This window comes from Anticarsia gemmatalis, chromosome 22 (assembly GCF_050436995.1).
Source record: "Anticarsia gemmatalis isolate Benzon Research Colony breed Stoneville strain chromosome 22, ilAntGemm2 primary, whole genome shotgun sequence".
NCBI lineage: Eukaryota > Metazoa > Arthropoda > Insecta > Lepidoptera > Erebidae > Anticarsia > Anticarsia gemmatalis.
The window spans coordinates 794,386-815,175 of NC_134766.1; the positions used below are offsets into that span (position 1 = coordinate 794,386).

A 20,790-nucleotide genomic window follows, 5' to 3' on the forward strand; every position below is an offset into this window, starting at 1 on the left:
TATGAATCTGAAACACTAGGTATAGTGTGTAGCAATCGCTTTCAATACCGATAAGTAGGTGTTTGCAAGACTAGTAAGCCTATTGTAAAGGGCTTATCGTATCTTCACACGTTTATATTGAAACCTTATATTAGTGTCTCTGCTCGGTTACAGTGCGCTAGTGAATGTCTAGCTTTATAGATAGACGGTGTGTGGGCGGGCGACGTCAGGTGCGACTGTAGTGTTGAATTAATGGACGGTCGCACTTTGCTAAAGGTCATTGCCACGATACCAACGAAAATAAAAATATTTTAGAATTGTTAAGTATTTGTTTCTTCTACTTTCATGTTTCTTTGGCTAAAATTGGAATCTGCACATATACATTTCACAGAGGTTTTTTTTTTAGAGAGTTTGATAAAGAAAGCTTACTTTTTAATAGCCGTCGGGTAACTTACCCGCATTTTTCAAAGTTTTTTTAATAATAGTATCAGAAGCGCGATTGTTTACTATTGGAACCGAGTATCGAGAGTTTGACATTTAAAATGTACTGCAAAAATAGTTTCTGCGATGTCCGCTAGAGGGGCTGATTAGATTTTCATAATTTTTTTTCGATAGCTAGCCGGATGTCGATTATATTATCGATAGTAGTATGTAATCGGGCTATTGATATTTGTTAACCTCATTTGGGAACCAAACACGTGAGCCACGCCACCCCTCGTTTAAATAATTATGCCTTGACATTCATTATTCAATAAAAAATTTCTTAAAATTAAAGTTAAAAATAAGTAATTTACACACAATAGTCGTAATACGTAATATTACAAGTAAGGTTAATGTAACTTTCTAGAAAGAGTAAATGTCTACAATTTTCATTCACAGACTATTCACGAAAAGTAATTTGAAACTCAAATTATATTTAGCCACCCTATTGTATGAAAATGTTTGAACTTGGAATAATACATGTATGAGACACACACCCACACATTTTTCATATAAAATTTTAATGGGAGACAATCGATTCTGCGTCATAATATTTATTCATAGTAATTTACACGTATTACTATTATTTATTTAACCTTACCGTGTCTGTCTGCCTGTCTGTTCGCGATAAACTCAAAAACTCAAAACAATAGGTAGAGTAATTCTCGAAAAAGGTTACGTATAACAATTTGTTGAGGTTTTGTGTCATACAAATCATGGAAAAGACTGAATAGTCTGAAATATTTGTTAAATAATCAGAAATATGCTTTAAATGTTACTTCAAAAACTGTTTACTTGCCTCTTGACCCCCTATAAATCCTAATTCGCTTATCGTTATCGTTCATATAAATATGTAAGTATCGTACGATTAAATCACCTCACGTATAAATCACAATCATTAATATCATGACTACATTTATATACCTATCACAATATTAAACAATATGTTACTTAATCATTAGCAAATTAATTGCAATTCATTTAATATACATCTTAAAACGCCTTGATAAGGCCACTTGGAGTCAGCTGTGCCATTTTCAAAGACTTAAGATTTCACGATGACTAGGCAATAGGCATACATATATTATGTTACTACTAGATTTTTTTATGAGAAAGTAATAAGAATAAAATACAGTACCGATTTGATATAATTAAGTTATAATACTAAATTACTAAACGGATATTAAACACGATGAGAATTTTAAGATTACGATACCTTATTCGTTGCAGGGCGATACGAAAAGAAATCTTTAGTAAGGTGATAGGTTGTCCGTACATATTTCACAAGCTACCTTTTCAATTAAATTATACAAACGAATCCAACCATACGCATGTGCTAGTTTCGGAAAGCTACATTTTATAACAACGATTTCCTTCCTTCAGAAACATCTCCTGTGTCATATTACTAATAGGAAAAATCGATATAGAAATGTTCTCGAGGCATTTAAATAGGAAATTATTTATTCAGCGGAAAACGGACTTCACAACTCAATTCAGCATTAAAACGACTTCCTCTAAAAAACTTCACTTCCTCAAAATTGAATGGAAGCAGGAAGAAATGCAGTCTTTATGATAAAAACTTGCGAGTCTTGTCACAAGGGTATTATTTATGAATGCACTGTACGACCTTCAGGTTCAATCGATCGCTATTTCTGTCAACACGTGATCATTTCAATAAGTGTAAAACTTTGTATAAACATAAGTAATTATTATTTAAATAGATATTTCGGACTAAACAATAGTGGGATAAGGTGGTCATCGTTACTTTTTGTAAAAAAGGTAGGTACCTATTCAAATTTTAAGTCGTGAAATGTCTGCTTATGGCCGGTTTATTCATCAAAAGTAACGGCCAAAGTATAGGGGTAAATAAAAAATTATACAGTCAATTTTTTTTCTTCACAAATGTCAAATAGTAATCAATGGCTTAACTTTTACTCTAGATGTAAGTATGAAGAAACTGGCCTGAGTATTTGAGTAGATTTTCAGGTTCAAAATCAAAACCTTTCATAGGGGCAAATTACCTAGGTTATTATAATCGTAACGGCTATGAGTAACCTTAAACCTTGCTTCATCGTTCATTGATTAATGTTTGATAACAGGTGAATTATTGATCCTCTTTAAAGGTTTTGATAAAGAACATAGTTACCAATTTAACTTTTTTTTGTTTGTTTTCAGATGGACAATCTACTGAGGCCATGTGCAGACCTCGGTATACAGGCAGACTCACTTATTGAATGGAAGTTTGAGATAGAAAAACAGGTATGTCACACTTAATTAATAATACTTGTCTTTACGAAATATCGGGAACTACCCAGAGATTTTTTCTTTCTTGAAAGACAAGTACCGCATTAATTGCACTAATAGAATTGCTCGTGTCGCGAGGGCTTTTACATACATACAAATAACGGAGACAAAGTACTACCAGACTTGAAACTACTATTTGTGGATCGTACAAATAATTGTTCCGTGTGGAAATCGAACCCATAGCCTCCCGACGCAATGGTAGCGGCGTGGCGACCTTAACCACTGCCACGGAGGCCGCCAAAGCTGCTAGGCATTTGAAAGGAATTCACTTCAGGAAATGACTGAATGAAATGTGGTTTCTCATTGTTTTTCTTTATTTTTCACCGGTATAGTTAGTGATAATATTTGAAGTTTGTGTTAAAATAATATGTCAGACAAAATAAAGCAGTTATCTGGACGTGTATGTCAAAATGTTTGTTTGAGTTTATCAAGACATGCGGTTAGTGAGTGACGGTGGGTGTTCCCCAATTCTCATAATTATGTTAATAGTTCGTTTTGTTTACTGATTCATGGGGCATTACCAAGTACCGGAAATGATTCATATATCAATCCTATTGTCAGGGATTTATTAATTACTATTTTGTTTTGCTAAAATATTTTGATTTGATTTATTTGCGCGGTTCAGGAACTGTCATTTGAACGCTAGTTCGTCTATGTGCCGTTAGATGACAGTGTTATACAGGGTGTGGCGTAAATAATGGATAATCCTTTACCAGCGGATGGGCGACAACCCAACTGATCTAAATATCAAAATTTACCTCTGGCACAAGTTTCATAGTTTTTGAGATTTTGGCCATTTTGTGTGTTTTTTAAGAAAGCGATTTAAACTCGTTCTTTTTAATGCTGTGATCACAATTTAAGGCTTTTTTTAAATCGGTTTTTTGCAAATAAATCCTGAATAGATGCGCTATTGAATCTACAATCTTGTTTTGTTATTACTACTTGTTTTTTATTTAAATTATGCATTCAAAGTTGAATTTTATAATCTTTCACAACATTTGTGCAACTTTGAGCACTTGTGGTGAAAAAAAAATGTATGGTGGCTTTACTGCCCACGCCATAAATAATTTCTAAATTTTATTAGAATTCTAAATTGGTATAACATGCAGCATTAATACCGATTATTGTCAAAATATTACAACGAACTTAAATTATTAACACTTTTGCCGGTCGACTAATTTTATTTTATCAGCGCGTTTAAGCTAAGTTTGCTTTCAAATATTCATGTTTATAGGGTTATTACACTATTAAAGATTATTTAGATGATAAAAAAGCTTGGAACTGTGCTGCTTCTACCAAGTCTATTTCAAAATAATGTATAACAATTTGATGAAAAATGATTTTTTTGTCAACAGAGTAGTTCTCTTTAGATTTCTAATTATTTTTATTATTTGAATAGTATTTGTGTTTTGTATTTCTTTTTTTTTTTCAACACTGCACACAAGTGTTCAAAGTTGCACAAAAGTGTTGAAAAAGTATAAAATTTAACTTTGAATGCATAGTTTAAATAAAAGACAAGTAGTAATAACAAAAAAAGATATTAGGTTCAATAGCACATCAATTTAGGATTTATTTCCAAAAAATTTTAGCCATTATGTGTGTTTAAGAAAGCGATTTACGCTCGTACTTTTTGGTGCTGTGATCACAAATTAAGACTTTTTTTAAATCCGTGTTTTGCAATTAAATCCTGAATAGATGTGCTATTGAATCTAGAACGCGCTTAGTGTGAAAAAATAAAATTAGTCGACCGGCAAAAGTGTTAATAATTTAAGTTCTTTGTAATATTTTGACAATAATTGGTATTAATGCTGCATGTTATACCAATTTAGAATTCTAATAAAATTTAGAAATTATTTATGGCGTGGGCAGTAAAGCCACCATACATTTTTTTTTCACCACAAGTGCTCAAAGTTGCACAAATGTTGTGAAAGATTATAAAATTCAACTTTGAATGCATAATTTAAATAAAAAACAAGTAGTAATAACAAAACAAGATTGTAGATTCAATAGCACATCTATTCAGGATTTATTTGCAAAAAACCGATTTAAAAAAAGCCTCAAATTGTGATCACAGCATTAAAAAGAACGAGCTTAAATCGCTTTCTTAAAAAACACACAAAATGGCCAAAATCTCAAAAACTATGATACTTGTGCCAGAGGTAAATTTTGATATTTAGATCAGTTGGGTTGTCGCCCATCCGCTGGTAAAGGATTATCCATTATTTACGCCACACCCTGTATATCTACTTACAGTTTCTCATTCACATAGTGGGTCACTACTAGCAAGAAATCCCATGAACTTTTAATTGTTTTGTTATTAAGTTACAACCCAAACAAAAAAGCATGCTGACGTAAAGTTTTTCACTCTCTTAATACAAGTAGCTTACGCTTATCAAAGCTTTGCTATGTAGAAGACTATACTACAAATGCGTGCAAGTCACCAATCTATCAAGACGTGTCACTGAAAGGTTCGCAACCAAAAGAACAAGAAAAAAAGCATGCAGGCGTAACGTTTTTCACTATCTTACTACGAGTAGCTTGCGCTTATCAAAGCTTTGCTAAGTAGAAGACTATATCACAAATGCGTGCAAGTCACGAATCCATCAAGACGTATCCCTCAAAGGTTGTTATTCCGTCAGATATCGCACGTGGTGCTGGGGCGGGGCGCGCCGGGCGGCTCGTGGCACACGTTCCCGCCGACCGTGCGCACGCTGTCGCCGGCCGCGTGGCTGTCGCTGCCGCCGCACGCCGCGCTCGGCACCGCGCGCCTCTCCGCCCGCGCCGTCGCTAACTACTGCCGGAGATACGTACATGCGTGCAAACTGCAGGTGAGGAGCATATTATAATATCGCCTAATGTTATTTTCATGATTATGTAAGACGTAGTACTTGACTCGATTGATAGCCCAAAAAAGTAATGTTTCAACCACGTAAATCATTTGGTGATTGAAAAGAGTGGTGATCATCATCATCATGATCCTCTATTCAAGCTAGTGGTAGACTCAGTAACTATCATAAGTTACATTTGACCTAAATTAATTATTAAATTGAATCTGTTTTATGTGCTCTTTTTGGATCAGGCAAGGTTTTTACCTATTCATATTTGTGCTTGTTTATTGCAGAAATACTTCCGCAGCGGCGTGACAGTGACGAGCGTGACTCGTCTGCCGCAGTCGGACGCGCCGCGCTGTCCCGACACACAGTGCCCGCTCAACGCACAGTTCTGCGTCTCCGGGTACGTTTACTATCAACCAATGAATTAATAATATAAAACACAATCAAAATCTAGCTTAGAATTATTAATAAACGGCCTGCCTCAGTTTTACCCAGGTTAATCTTAAACGCTAAAAACTACCTCAGAAATCACTCCATCTATTGGTGAAAACCACTCAATGAAAATTCGGTCACTAATGACTACTAATTTTCTCTTCTACTCTTTTAATTTTTAAATTTTATATTATGGTAGTGATATTTTTCTGACTTATAGACAAATAACGGTGAATCTAACGTCACATGTACATTCCGGCAGGTACGACAACACGACGTGCCGCGGGTTCCGCTACGCGTGCCGGCGCGTGGTGGTGTGCTGCGGCGGCGGCGACCGCCCCAACGCGCTGGCGCCGCGCCTCGCGCGCCACGCGCTGCACGCGCTCGCGCCGCTCGAGAGAGCGCTCAGGACTACCAACAACCATGGTGAGTGCATGGTTGTAGTCTTGATACACTACAAGTCATTGTTAATAAGCAATAGTCCCTTGTTAGTTCCTGAATCTGTCTAAAACCTCTTGTTTCGTATTACCAAAACTACCCGAAACATTATTATAGACCCACCTATAGTTCCAGTTGCTACCCTTGAAGGCACATAAATTTGTTGTGTTTTTAAAATACTGCGACTATGACAAAAGGTTCTAAGTTCAATTCTTAGTAAGAACAGTTATTTATTCAACCAAATTCAGCTCGTAAAGTACGTCAATCTTAACATGCAAATCAAAGTAACATAAATGTTGTATATTCCAGTGACGTCAGTCCCGCCGTCGGTGCTGATCGTGGGGTCGGGCGTGTCGGCGGCGGACGCCGTGTGTCTGTCGCGCGGCGCCGGGCTCCACGCGCGCCACCTGCACCGCGCGCCCGCCGACGCGCTGGCGCGACTCGCGCCGCAACACTACCCCGACTACTGCCAGGTAAACTACACTACACGACTAGCTTAGAAACGTAGAACCATAAGAACTAAATTACCTACAAAAGAACTTCTGTCCTTCTCTGCTTCAATTCGACTCGCTCACTCTCTTGACACACACACACTGATGACAAACTTGTTATAACATATTACTGGTACTCTGCTCCTACTGGTCGTAGCGTGATGATATATAGCCTATAACCTTCCTCGATAAATGGGTTATCTAACACTGAAATAAATTTTCACATCGGATCAGTAGTTTCTGAGATTAGCGCGTTCAAACAAACAAACTCTTCAGCTTTATAATATTTGTATAGATGAGCGATTCTAATTCCTATATTTCTTTTATTCCAGGTGTACAAAATGATGTGCGATGGGCCCACAGGCAACCACAACAACTACACACCCTACCCCGACCACATGATAGTGGACATCACCCAGGACTCCCCCGCCTCCGCCCCCAGCGACATCGAGGACTACGCCCTCACGCTCAAGAGGGTCAAGCTCCTCAACCTCACCACCAAGGAGATCACCGAGATACAAGTGTACATCATAGGAGTCTTCATCGGCTCCAAGCCGGACCTCTTCTTCCTCCAAACAAACTATCTTGACTGCATCGACACCAAATTTGACTGCGAAAAATGCTCAGACGAATCCAAAATAGCCAAACGGAAGATCGAAGAGAAACAATGCTTCTTGAAGAACCACTGGATGTACATCAAGTCCATGCTCGGACAGAGCATCCAGAGCTGCAAGTCCAGATACCTCAACTACTCAGAGATAAACGGCAACAACGACACAAAGTGCGAAGTACCTGACTGTAATAGACGTAACGACAAAACAGACAAGCTAGACAAATTAGAGAAAGCAGACAAAATTGACATAAATGATAAACTACAAATCATTCCATACACTGACGAAGAGAAAGTGAAGTGTCAGTGTGACTCACTGAACCCTTACTCGTCGGGTCTGGGGTTCGGCATCGATCCTAAGAAGCCAGTGGACGGTAGAAACAATCCTATAGCGATAGACAAGAGCTCGCACGAGATCCTGAACGCGCCGGGCGGCATGTACGCGCTGGGCCCGCTCACCGCCGACAACTTCGTGCGGTTCATCCCGGGCGGGGCGCTCGCCGCCGTCTCACACATGCACAGGAATAAACAGTGACTTGCCATACCATTGTGATTGCAATACTACTTATTCTGTTTTTTTACAATAAATTATTTTTTATACCCGGTGTTTACTGTATTTTATTACACCCACTTAAAGGCTGACACAGGAATATACATTTGTCCACTATGTTCAACTCCACTAGCTAAAAGTCTTGAATTATTAATGAGAAGGCTAACTAGAGTAGAGATGATGAAATAAAACAACAGGAATAACATCAAATACATAAGCTATATAATATATGCTTTGTTCAGATCTTATATACTACATTTACATCTTAACACTATGCTTATCCTTACAGACATGGCACATTTACAATTTATTAGCAGTTATTAACAAACACAATTCAATTGATAACATAAGATATATAACATAATCTTTCCTCTTATTCTCATTTAATAGCACCCAGATTTTATCCCACTAGACACAACATAATGTGTTGCATTCCAAATAACATGAACTTATAATTAACAGAATATTAAACCTGAATAATGTTTTATTCATAATAGGCATACACCCATGATGACAACATATTTTATTTTTATTCACAAAAAATATTTTCTGTTACAGAAATTAGTCTCTTTTACATCCTATCTTAAATTTTAATGTTACATAGGTTAGGTACAAGTTGTCCACAAAAATAGTCTAGAATAAATGCTGAACTTACAAATAATTTTAAATATATTAACATTACTTACAATAAAAGCTCTCAGAGTGCTTGTATTTATCTAAGTGCAGTACATACATATTTTACACCAACAAAGTGCTCTTTCTTTTCTATCCATAATTCCATCAGTCTTATTACCTTTAGGTCTTCCATTTCTTTCAAGCTTTCCTCCCAAATTGAGTGAGAGTTTAGGCCTTGAGTCTACCACGCTGGCAAAGTAAAGGTTGGGGATTTTATCTAATATATATCGATTTAGTACTCATCTAAAGCTTTTTAAAATTGTTGAGGAGGTCCCATAAGGTCAAGTTACTTCAACTCATATTAATAATTGAGTGAATGATACATTTCAAAAATAAAAAAAAAAATGCCTTAATCAAATTTGATTGAATTCCTGCATAACAACTATAAAGTAGTGTCACATAACAACATGATATAAAAAATATTATTATTATAATTTAATAATAAGATTGATAAGTTATTTCAGTTGAATGACCTTGCTCTCATTCATTCACAATCAGTTTGTTACCACATATTGTCATTACGAACACTTTACAAACTATTTTATATTAAAGGTATACTATACAAGTATACACCAACATAAAGAAAATAAATGTTTTTACAGTTAGGCAGTTTGTTGTTAATTGATTAGTAAACTGGATTTCCAGATTATTCTAGAATCCTCAGTGATAATTGTGTTAATTTAACAAACAATTAACAAGTTAGAATGACAATTAAATGACTAGTTTTATTTGTGTAACTACATTCTTCATACCTTAGGCTTTAGTATATTATATACAATATAGACTATTGTTGTTCCTCTTGTTGTTGCTGTTGTTCTTGTTGCTGGTTTTGTTGTCTCTGTCGTTGCAACTGTATATAACTATTCATAGGCTCCGAAACTGTCCTTAGTGTGGTCACTAAGTCCCCGAGCTCTCTACTAAGCATAACCGGCAAATCTAACATCGTAGCAGTCTCTGCGTTAGGTAGCAATGATGCCAGAGCCAGCATAGCAAGCCTTCTTAAAGGCCGCACTAACACAGATATATTCCAGTTAGTTCTATACATTAAATTACCTATGTGATTGGGTGCTCTGAATATAGGATTATTGTTGATGGCAAACAGCTCGTTAGTAGCAACATCAGTAAATTGCCAAGGATGAGTTATGTACGTGTCGACAACGGCATAAGTGCCAGGGTTGAGACGTAGGTAGTGTCGTTTGTTACCGCGATAGTCCCGCCACCAGACGTCTACAGGGCGGGACGTTCTGTTTGTGAAGCGAAGGTAGGCAGCGCGAGCTGAGTCCACCGATCTCACGAGTATTCGCTCTCCTTTATCGTTCTCTTCATACTCCAAATCAGCGATAGCCATTTCGGAAAATTCATTACACTCAATCACAGTCGAAACATAAATGTCACTTAACAATCAACTTCTGAATCTTGAAACTACACAGTTAATTTTGTAATCAACAATTGTCGCCTAGCCTTTAATGGCAAGGATAATAAAAAGTTTTTTTTCGTTTCTTACACTTGAGTTCACCACACTTTCTTGCACTATAACAGACTTAGCTATTATTATACTAAGTTTGCAAAAATCGTAAACAGATACAAACAATATCGCCTTTTCTGGTTCTAAAACTTGTTTATTTCTCAACTTAATACCGCCGGGCGCCGACGTGACCGACGATCATCATAAACAAAATGTGATGACAGCTGAAATTGTTCTGTTCGTTCGGATACATTATCAAAATATAATATAAGCCATAGACAAATACTTGTTTAAATTAAAAGTGAACCCAAGTTCCACCTAAATAAATGTCCTAAGACTATTGGGTAACGTTTGTTTTAGACCGGGCGTAGTATATTACCGATTTTAACATATTTACATCGTTTTCGAAGGGTACATCTGACAATATTTGTAGAGAATTTGAAGATCATTTCGAGCTGTTATTTAATTCTTGAGTTCTGATACAATTCATCATCTTAATAGTACAATAATCAAAATATTAGTCCTCTGTGCGTACAATGATGGGCACCGTGTGCAGCGTCAACACAAGTTCAGCTAACTCCATGGCCAATGTCAGCGGCAAATCTAACATGAACGCATCCTCCGGGCTCTGTAATAACGTACCCAGCGCCATTATGGCTAACCTTCGCAGAGGTCGGACCATCACAGTTATGTTCCAATTAGTTCTGTACAACTTCCCTCCGACATACTCTGGTGCTCTGAATATCGGCTTATTGTCAATGACAAAACTCTCTTTCGTGGAAACATCTGTAAATTCCCAGGCGTGCGTTAAATAAGTATTGACATCGTAGTAAGACCCAGCGTCCAGACGAATGTAATGCCGTTTTTTCCCCTCGAAGTCTCGCCACCACACGTCAATAGGACGCGATGTCCTATTTGTATAACGTAAATAAGCAATTTTGAGGCAATCTGTAGATCTAACGAGCACTCGTTCACCTTTATCATTCACTTCATACACAACATCGTCATTGATAGCCATTTCGAATTTATTCACTTCAAACGCAAAACAGATTTTCACTGTATATTAAATTTATTATTTTAGCAAAGTCGCGCAATTATTTTCGAATTTTCCCGCTCGTGAACGGCAGAATGTCAAAGTTGACAATTCCAGAACAGTTTACTTTGGTCAACTAATTTGACAACCATGGCCGTCTGCGTAGCTGTTATTGGCAAAGATGTAAGTTTATTTGAACTATTATTTTTCAGTATTGTCTTTATCACTTTACCAGGTGTTAGTTTCACTTTCTAAATTATTACTGCTGTCCTATCGATCAGCATTCAGTGCCTTCAATAATGTAAATAAATAAAATCTATTGATTATCTACTCACGTCATGGATGTCAAACAAAGGTGACATCAATTTGTTCGGATACACCGCGAAACAAGAGCGCTAACCACAAAGCTCTTTTTCGATTGGGAAACATTGCACTTTATCTTTGCTGTGTTCTCTTGTTAAATTTATTAGGTATATTCTAAAATTATCCTTCCATTTGTTTTTAAAATACGTTTATGGTAAATCTTGGCCATAGGATAAATCAGTCGTGTCATGTAATTTCGACACTGGATTACTGAACGTCACAGGTTCAACTGAGTGGCAAATAGATATTCGGTATTTTTTTGTTATCACAGAATTCGCCACTATACATCGGTGGTATTGCTAACGACACAAGCACGGACAACGACCTGTCGCGGCAATGGTTGGTGCACACCGCCCTGGACGCGCTGGAAGAACGTCTGGCGACCACAAACACTAACAACAGCGGTGCCAATGCCAACTCTTCGCGCACAGATCTCAGAGACTTGTATCTAGGCCTGCTGTACTCTACTGATACTCATAAGATGTGAGTACTGAAGCATTTTATATATATTGTTTAAAATGTTTTACTTTGCTCAATATTTAATTTGAAAGCCTGGGTAGACATATAATAACTTTTAAAGAGTAAATAATTTAAGAATGCCTGTAATTTAATTGTTTCAGTTACGGCTACGTAACAAACACCCGCATCAAGCTGGTGCTGGTGACGTCATCGACATCTCCGAGTGGCAGCAACATCCGTGACGCGGAGGTGCGCACGGCTCTCAGACGTCTGCACGCGCTCTACGCCGACGCCATCTGCAACCCCTTTCATCTGCCTGGAGACCAGATCAAATCACCGTAAGGAAATTTTCACTTTACTTTTTTGCTTAAATACTATTAAAAAGTTCATTATGACACTAATTTGTATTGTACCCAGTTATTTAACTGCACGTTTGGCGCAGTGGTTTAAGCGGTCACCTCGCCGCAACAACCGTCGCGCCGCGTGTGGTGGGTTCGAATCCCACCCGAGACAAATCTTTGTGTGATGAGCACGAGTATTTGTTCTGAGCCTGGTTGTGAATTATCTATATAAGTATGTATTTAGAAGTATATAAGTATGTTTATCAGTTATTTGGTTACCATAGTACAAGCTCTGCTTAGTTTGGAATCAAATGACCGTGTGTGAGTTGTCCAATGATATTTATTTATTATTTATTTATTTATTAGAAACCTCGCCATGATATTGCAAAGTACCTAGCAAGTTATTTTGTTTTCATAAATAGTCTATTCTTCCCTTGTGTGGTATTTCAATTTTCAAGCAAATAATCTGCTAAAAGATGTCCGTGTTTATCACTTACTTTATATAATTGCGATTTATCGCTTTTTTGCACAGAGGTGAATTTAAGTATTGTTTTTTTTTTGTTACAGGAAATTCGAGAAACAAGTCAGAAATATAATGCTAAACAACGTGTAAACAGATAAATCTCAATGTATTAATTAATTTATACCAATCATTACTGCATGTATCAACAAGGTATAATGTTTTAATTTTAAGTTATTATACGGCATCTAATGATGTTCGACTGTTTAATATGTTATGAATAAAGTATATTCTCTATCGTCAAGACGTTGTTTCATTAGGACAAAATTAAATATTAAGACGATAACTACAATCCTGTTATTAGGACCGACAAAAAACCGTACGCTAGCTAGGTTTTCAATATTTTATCGTCAGCTAACGTTGTTTGATGTGCTAAAGTTCAATAAACCTATGTGAACACAGCATTAGATCAAATTTTAATTAGATACCTAGGTACCATACATAAACATTTCATGCGTTTTATTAAGCGTGTAAATTGCTTATGCAACTAAAATAATTTATAAAAGCTTTTTGTAAATATGGATACATAAGCTGCTAAAATAAATTATTAAAGTTTTGTATGATCATTCTCTTTCAGTTTATTAAAAGTGTAAAATAGTGGTAACGTGATGCGCAAAGTAAAACGAAACGTTTGACAGGAGGAAGATTCCGATCTTTTTTCTCTTTCTTTCACCAAGTTAAGTGAAGCTGTGCTCCGGTTCAGCGCTGTGCAATTTTTAATTTTAAAATTGTTTATCTCGACCGGAATATCGCAACAATATGGTAAGAAACGTTACTGTTTTAATAATATATATTGTGATTAATTCCAACGCATAATTTATTCCGAAATTTTAACATAAACTTCTCTTAAAGTTTTGAGGTTATGCATCGCACGTGTCAACGCGAATTCCCGCTTTATTTTATTGAAATCCGCTTAATAGTGTAAACATAAAACGTTGTTAATGTATTTAGTGTTAATATTAATCGTTACAATCGCAGGAATCAACTGTACACTTATAAAATAGGTACTTTTGCATTGATGAGTTGATAAGCGGCATGACAACAACACAATTCGCTGGAAAACTACAATTTACCATCTCAAATCAAAACAAATTACATTTATATTAAGTTGAAGACTTCCTATACCCTAACATTACTTTGTTAACATCAGACTAAGGCGTAAATTTTACCATTTTTGTTGTAACTTGCAGGCAGCCGCCGTCGTGTCAGGCAAGGACATCGAGAAGCCTCAGGCTGAGATCTCGCCCATCCACCGCATCCGTATCACGTTGACGTCACGCAACGTGCGCTCTTTGGAGAAGGTGTGCGCTGACCTCATCAACGGAGCCAAGAAACAGAAGCTCCGTGTTAAGGTAAATAATAGTCATAATATAACTAATAGTAAAATATTTATAAATAGATTGTATTAATAAGATACTCGACAGGCATATCCAGTTACACAGTTCGATATGTCTATGATCTGAGACTTGAGTTTAGTTATCCTGTGTTGAGCCCTTGCAGTTTTTTCAAGATGTATTGGGTAAGCAGTAACAGCTTACCCAATACCATTGTTATATTTTCTGATATATTTTTATTTGTGTTGAGAAAAAATATGTTGATATATGCTGTCACTTAAGACATTGGTTGCCAGAGCCTCACTGAGTGGGTTCAGAAAATCTGCTAAGTAGGTTTGTTGGCACCTAAAGCTATCAGTCGGTTACCTGATGCTTGGACGTTTTAGCTGGCATCAAGCAACTGTCCCAAAATTGTTATTAGAAAATGCCAAGTAGTGGTATCAATCTTATGATTTGCGCTTAGATGAAGACACCACAGGTGTTATACTGTTGTGTTCACCAAACCAGCGCTAGAGTAATACTCTTTAAAGTGCTTTATGTATAAATACACACTACATATTGTTCATATAAGAGTTACAGTTATTTATTTCTTTTTAATGTTTTCTAAAGCCATTTGTAGTTAGTCAATAAAAGAAAAATATTGTGTGGCTTTTATAAATATCAGTAGTAAATAGCATTAGTCCCTATTTTAGAAAATTTTACTATGCCAGTTATTAATTTGAATTGTCAAGTTGTAAAAAGGTATCTACTAGATACTATCACACACATTTCTTTTGCATATTTATGAGAAACATTGTAAATCAACATTACTCTGTTCATTGTAAACTAATGAATCATTCTCCACTTTCCAGGGACCCGTGCGCATGCCCACCAAGATCCTCCGCATCACCACCCGTAAGACCCCTTGTGGTGAAGGTTCCAAGACCTGGGACAGGTTCCAGATGCGTATCCACAAGCGCGTGATCGACCTCCACTCACCCTCGGAGATCGTCAAGCAGATCACCTCCATCAACATCGAGCCTGGTGTAGAGGTTGAGGTCACCATCGCCGACGCGTAGGCACAACTGCCAATATATTTTATTAAGTAATTCTGTTGTTTTATTTTTCGGTTTTTTATTCCTTATTTGTGGGTTGTGTAGTCAAACAACTTGAACATAAGCAGATATAGATTATAGATATAGCAGCATATTGAAAGTAGTCTACAATTCTTTCTAAATGGAACTAAATATCGTTAATTATGATTTAGCGAAATTGTACATTATATACGGTGACACCTATACTAAAAATTTCGGTCGAACGCCATCTAGTTTTAAGATTGGAACTTTAAACACTTTATGAATATTCAAAAGTCCACGTCACCCGTATTAGTACCTATCATCATCAAGTTGAATACTAGATGGCGTTAGTATCAATCTAAAGAGGAGTGCGTGATCAAAATCAGTGTTCATTTGTTATATATATTCATTGATTGGGTAGTGGCTAATTAAATATTATTATTTAGTTGGATGGGTTAATAATTGCTCAACTGCTGCTTTCAATCAAAATTAGTGCTGCTGTTAGTGCTTACCCCACACATAATAATATTATAGTGGTTAAGGGCCTAACAGTTAGCCATTTAATAATATTTGATGTAACAGTAATTACGGTTAGTCAGGCTGAAAGTTACTGACATAATAATATTATCTATTAAAACATACTTATAGGTAGACATCACACAAAAGCTCAACCAATATAAATATCTACTTACAAATGTTATATTTTGAGGTCTTAGCGTACGTTATCCAGGGGACGAGATTTTTTTTTTATGTGAAACGGGATCAATACAAACTTAAACTCAAGTTTGTAGGGTCCCAACATTAAATGCAACTTTTCAGTAGACTATATTTGGTTATATAAAGTCACCATACATCCTTCACCGTTTAACACGTTACCTACATGGAGATGACCTCTATCAAACGTCCCAGTGACACGATCACGCGAACGACGTAGCAGCAGGAACACGGAACACAATGGCGTGCCTCGATCATTATGATGACAGACGTTTAGATACAAACTGTCGCGGCGCATGAACCACCCGCCTTGTGCTGTAAGGAACCAAGATCAACATGAAAATGATTATAATTCTTCTTATCGTATGGTTAGTGGTCAACTTAGTGTCAAAGTTGTTCGAGCCGTCTGAAAGCCTTTGTTAATTAACGACTGTTATCTTAATTAACAACATCCAGGACCGACTTTTTACGTGCCCTCCGAAGCACAGAGACACCCAGTTCAAATACCACTAGGCATCCATCTATGGATAGACCGCGCCAAAGTTTGCTTAACTCGCAGATCTTTTTCCGACCAGTGAGCGCAACTGACTATGGGCGCTTGTATACCTAATTGCATTGACATGAATTTTAATTATATGCACTCGTTACATTTCAGGAGCTTTTGTAATTTATAGTAATGGGTTAAGAAAGATCTATGTTATTATTAAGCCAGCTCACCACGTGTTTGGTGCATAGAGATGAGTCGCCTATGACATTTTGTGTGTGTGTTTTAGGTTCAATTTCCAGATGAGATATTTTTTTGGGGAATTAATTTTCTTTGTTGAGTTTGCCTCTCCCAGAACATTCGTGTCTACTTCAAACATTTCTCATTTCTTCTCCCGAACTACAAAAGCCTCAATCTCCAAAATTCGGGAATTAAAAGGCACGAAAACTTTTACAACCATATACCTAATTTACTATTTACAGTAAACGAAGCTTATTGACTTTTACATAGCCATAACCGCAACAAAATCTAATTTAGATTACAATATTACATTCAGAGGTAAACAAAAAGTAAAACACGCAACTTCCATTAATTTATAAACCGCCTTTATTTGTGATACCATAAAGTTTATATTTCGTGCCTATTTTTTTTTTCATTATAATCGCGTGTACAAATACAGTTAGCGATTTTTTGACGATCCCTTTATAAATGGCTGTGTTTCAACCTTTTCTGACCTACTATATTGCGATATTAATATATGGAAGCGAATGCAATGGTGCGTGATCACAAAATATATGTTATACGCTTTTATGGTGAAGCCATGGGTGGGCTTTATGGGTTATCCTTATAGAAATATGTATATTGCTTCTCGTTATCGTAAACTCCTTTGTAAATCTTTGCGGAAGTTACATTTTGTTGACAGAGTAGACAACGAGCTTGGTTGAAAGTTTTTCTATAATACGGTAGCTTAGCTCTAACATTTTCTTTTTCGTAACTTCCGTGACTGTCCCTGTGATTTCCCATTATAAGCTAGAATTTAATGGTAAAAATCTGAAATGTTTAGTGGTAATCCTTTATTTCTCACTCTTCCTGTTAATATTTTAGGTAGTCTCTATTCTTAGGCATCGTCTGAAACCAAACATTGATACTAACGTCAGCTGTTTGCATTTCCTAGAATTAATTACACAATCATTTTAATAATATTTCTATGTTTTTTTTTTCAGTTATATGCAAGCATAGCTGTCTATAAATCTTGCAGCGGATGCATCAACGTCCATCCGCGTCGCGTGTTCCCGTCATAGACAATTATGTCAACTTTATTCGTTAGCGCCGGAACATGGCCGCCGCGCCCAAGAATTATTGCACTATGATACCTACTCGGCATCCTCCTGTTGAGGTAATTCCGTAATCTGCTCTTTATGATACTGTTATCTGTTCTATTGGGTAGATTAAAAGCGGGAAGATGGGCGAGTGTTAGGTTACGGCAAGTTTCTTCGAAAAAAGCCATTGCGCCACAGGACGATGGCTTTCCATGAAATCAGCAGTTTGAAATTTTATACTCCAAGGCAGTGAGAATTTATAGAATATTAGTAATTTGTCCTTTGCCTATTCGCTCTATCCGGTATTTGAACCCAAGACCTCCGCCTGGCAGTCGCATACGCACACTAAGCAGACATAAGGTATTGTTGCTTTTCCAAAGTAGCAAAATTAACTATTAAACTTTTTTATGTTACTAGCCATTTCAATTATAACAGTGACACAACGATCCTTTTATTTTTACATATAAGATAAGATTGCACTATGATATCATGACGACATCACTAGTATGAAGGTCGGCAGCTATCTTATCGAGGCGAACGACTTGATGCAGCGGCTACTATGCATTTTATTGAATAATATCTTTGTTGATAACAACTGCATAACTTTTGTAATGTCCGTGTATGCAGAAAGTTGTTGAAAGGAGGGTTTAATGTCCATAGATAATAAATTATCATTCTATTATTTCTTTGTGCAAGCCACTCAGAAACTCGATATTTTAAAGAAAGAAAAGTCTGTGTGTCACTGCGGGTCTGTAAAAATACCTGTAAAATAACGTTACTCGGGATTTTTTAGCACCAAAAAAAATATTTTTGTCTCAACAATCAATGCATCATCCGACAAGGCATTAATTATAATTAAGAAATGTATCATAATCAACACTGAGGTACATAATCATTAAATTTTTAATCCGCGTGGGAATCGAACCCACGGCACTTAGCTCGTGGCAACCACCTTCAAAGTTGCCCCACACGAGACGTCTAAGATTATAATCTCTCATTCTCTACGTTAGATCCCTCCTATTCGTCCCATTTGAAGTAGGATGCACTCAAAATAATGCTCTTACAACCGCCAATTGCAATTTCCTTGTCGTTGACGTCATTTATCTAAACCGTCTAGTATATCTATAGCAATTTAATTGCCCACTTTATCAACTTTTGCGACGCTGACATCAGCATAGTGCAATTTATTTAGGCCAAGAAATATTATTTAAAACTCAAAACATTGTAATTAGAAATATGACGTAAATTAATTTCATAGACAAACACAAGTCTTGATTCTTTTTAGGGCATTAGAAGCACAGACATTTCACATACAGCCAATATGGCGGATTTAAAAATGTTATTGTTAGTCATGTCATGTCATCGCCTACACAGCCTAGCCGAGTAGGCTGAATGTAATACAATAACACAATATTGATGAGTAAGCACACGTCTTAAGGCCGTGCCCCACTATTTAGTTCAATCTTAGCGAGATATAAAACAATTATTTAATTCAGAACAAATTATAATGTCGGTGATAAAAGTTAATTGTGAAAGTCATACGCTATGACAGGATGCACTTTTATACTTTTACTTTGGTGCATCACACATTTTTTATTTCTTTCTGGCCTAGTATTAATCACATCACATGTAACTCGAAAAAAGATTATTTCGGTCGATCCCTATTTTTACTAATAAATTAATCCCAGAATTTACAACTTATGCCCGGTTTCTGAGTATAGTTTATCTATTCAATAGCGTTTCAACTCATATAAAAAAACAGTTTGAATAGATAAACTAACGCTAAATGTACCTCAGAAACCGGACATTATTCATCTAAGTACTTATTGTACATTAAAGACAGTAGGAAGGTGTTATAAATCATTATAAAATTCATCAATCACTATTACACAATGTGTTACGGAAGTGACTTCGCCGATTCATAAGCTTGAGGGCGTAAAAGCATGAACGAAACAGGAGTATAGTAACTAGTCACTAATCACGCAAAATTGTGACAAAGCGTTGGTGGAAAACACTGAGGGCATAATGTATACATAGGTTTTTTTTTATTCTTCATACAACTAACTGCCTATATTGGACATGCCAATGTGTCAGTAGTTACTGGTAGGTATTGATTTCTATTCGTCATTGTTATTCGACCTTCGTGGGCAAATCTGGTCCCATGTTATTTTTTACAGCACCTTTATCAAAGATTATTTTTCTTTTAAGATTTGATTGTATAACTTCCTGTACCTACCTATTTGAAAAGAGTTTTGGCTGATATCGCCATTTTCGGGTTGCGAGTGAACTGTAGAAAGAAAATATACATGATTAGGGAACCATCGAATGTTAATTCAAGTTTCATGTTCTTGGAAGACGTCAAATTAATATCGATTGATTAGATCTAGAGAACAATGTTAGTGGAACTAAGTACCGAGCTAAGTAAATCAAATTAAACGTAAGTAATAAAATTTACGACATCATTAGCCGTTTTACGAGTTCATTCGCAAAATGGCACGAACGGATCAAAGTGCGCTCTACATTCAGTTGTGTGAACAATAGGAACTCCTTAACGACAATGCCTGAAATGATGCAACGATATAAAAATAAAAATTGCCTTGTCTCTGGCCGGCACCACACTCGATTGGCCATAGACAATCGAATGAAATATGGCCGTGATTATATTTCGGCTGTTTCATATGACCTTGTTGGATTTAGAGGAAATTATTTGAGTTGATTTAATTTGGTTCGCAATGTTTCTGTTGGTTTTATTGGCGTGACATGTTCATCTACACTGTCCTAATTTATATTTAACTATCCAAGAATTTGGTCATAGAATCTTTTTTCTTCTCCCATTAGAAGATTTACGTAGGCGATCTAAACTTCATAAACCTATCTTGTTTCATTGATATACGAGACATATTTATTACT

At 36.3% G+C, this 20,790-nt stretch overlaps 4 protein-coding genes across 5 annotated transcripts in view; 3 read left to right on the forward strand and 1 right to left on the reverse strand.

Moving 5' to 3' along the window:
* Positions 1-8,175, forward strand: part of LOC142982914 (oxidative stress-induced growth inhibitor 1-like) — a 67,808-nt gene extending 59,633 nt beyond the window's left edge. For both annotated transcript variants that reach the window (XM_076129646.1, XM_076129645.1), the window contains exons 5-10: positions 2,635-2,718; positions 5,403-5,591; positions 5,885-5,997; positions 6,292-6,455; positions 6,777-6,940; positions 7,291-8,175. In XM_076129646.1, coding sequence (XP_075985761.1) covers positions 2,635-2,718; positions 5,403-5,591; positions 5,885-5,997; positions 6,292-6,455; positions 6,777-6,940; positions 7,291-8,103 — 1,527 coding nt within the window. In that variant the 3' untranslated portion in view covers positions 8,104-8,175. The remainder of the gene's footprint in view (positions 1-2,634; positions 2,719-5,402; positions 5,592-5,884; positions 5,998-6,291; positions 6,456-6,776; positions 6,941-7,290) is intronic.
* A 2,515-nt stretch (positions 8,176-10,690) lies between these two features.
* Vhl (von Hippel-Lindau protein) lies at positions 10,691-11,290 on the reverse strand. The gene has a single exon (XM_076129651.1). It carries the CDS (start codon positions 11,274-11,276, stop codon positions 10,776-10,778), a length of 501 nt encoding a protein of 166 aa, XP_075985766.1. The 5' UTR covers positions 11,277-11,290; the 3' UTR covers positions 10,691-10,775.
* A 79-nt stretch (positions 11,291-11,369) lies between these two features.
* LOC142982915 (trafficking protein particle complex subunit 2-like protein) lies at positions 11,370-13,218 on the forward strand. The gene is made up of 4 exons (XM_076129647.1): positions 11,370-11,474; positions 11,926-12,137; positions 12,275-12,451; positions 13,022-13,218. The coding sequence occupies exons 1-4, from the start codon at positions 11,442-11,444 to the stop codon at positions 13,065-13,067; spliced, it is 468 nt and encodes a 155-aa protein (XP_075985762.1). The 5' UTR covers positions 11,370-11,441; the 3' UTR covers positions 13,068-13,218.
* Positions 13,219-13,578: 360 nt separating this feature from the next.
* RpS20 (ribosomal protein S20) lies at positions 13,579-15,396 on the forward strand. Its single transcript, XM_076129648.1, has 3 exons — positions 13,579-13,736; positions 14,165-14,326; positions 15,160-15,396. The coding sequence occupies exons 1-3, from the start codon at positions 13,734-13,736 to the stop codon at positions 15,364-15,366; spliced, it is 372 nt and encodes a 123-aa protein (XP_075985763.1). The 5' UTR covers positions 13,579-13,733; the 3' UTR covers positions 15,367-15,396.
* Positions 15,397-20,790: the final 5,394 nt, after the last annotated feature.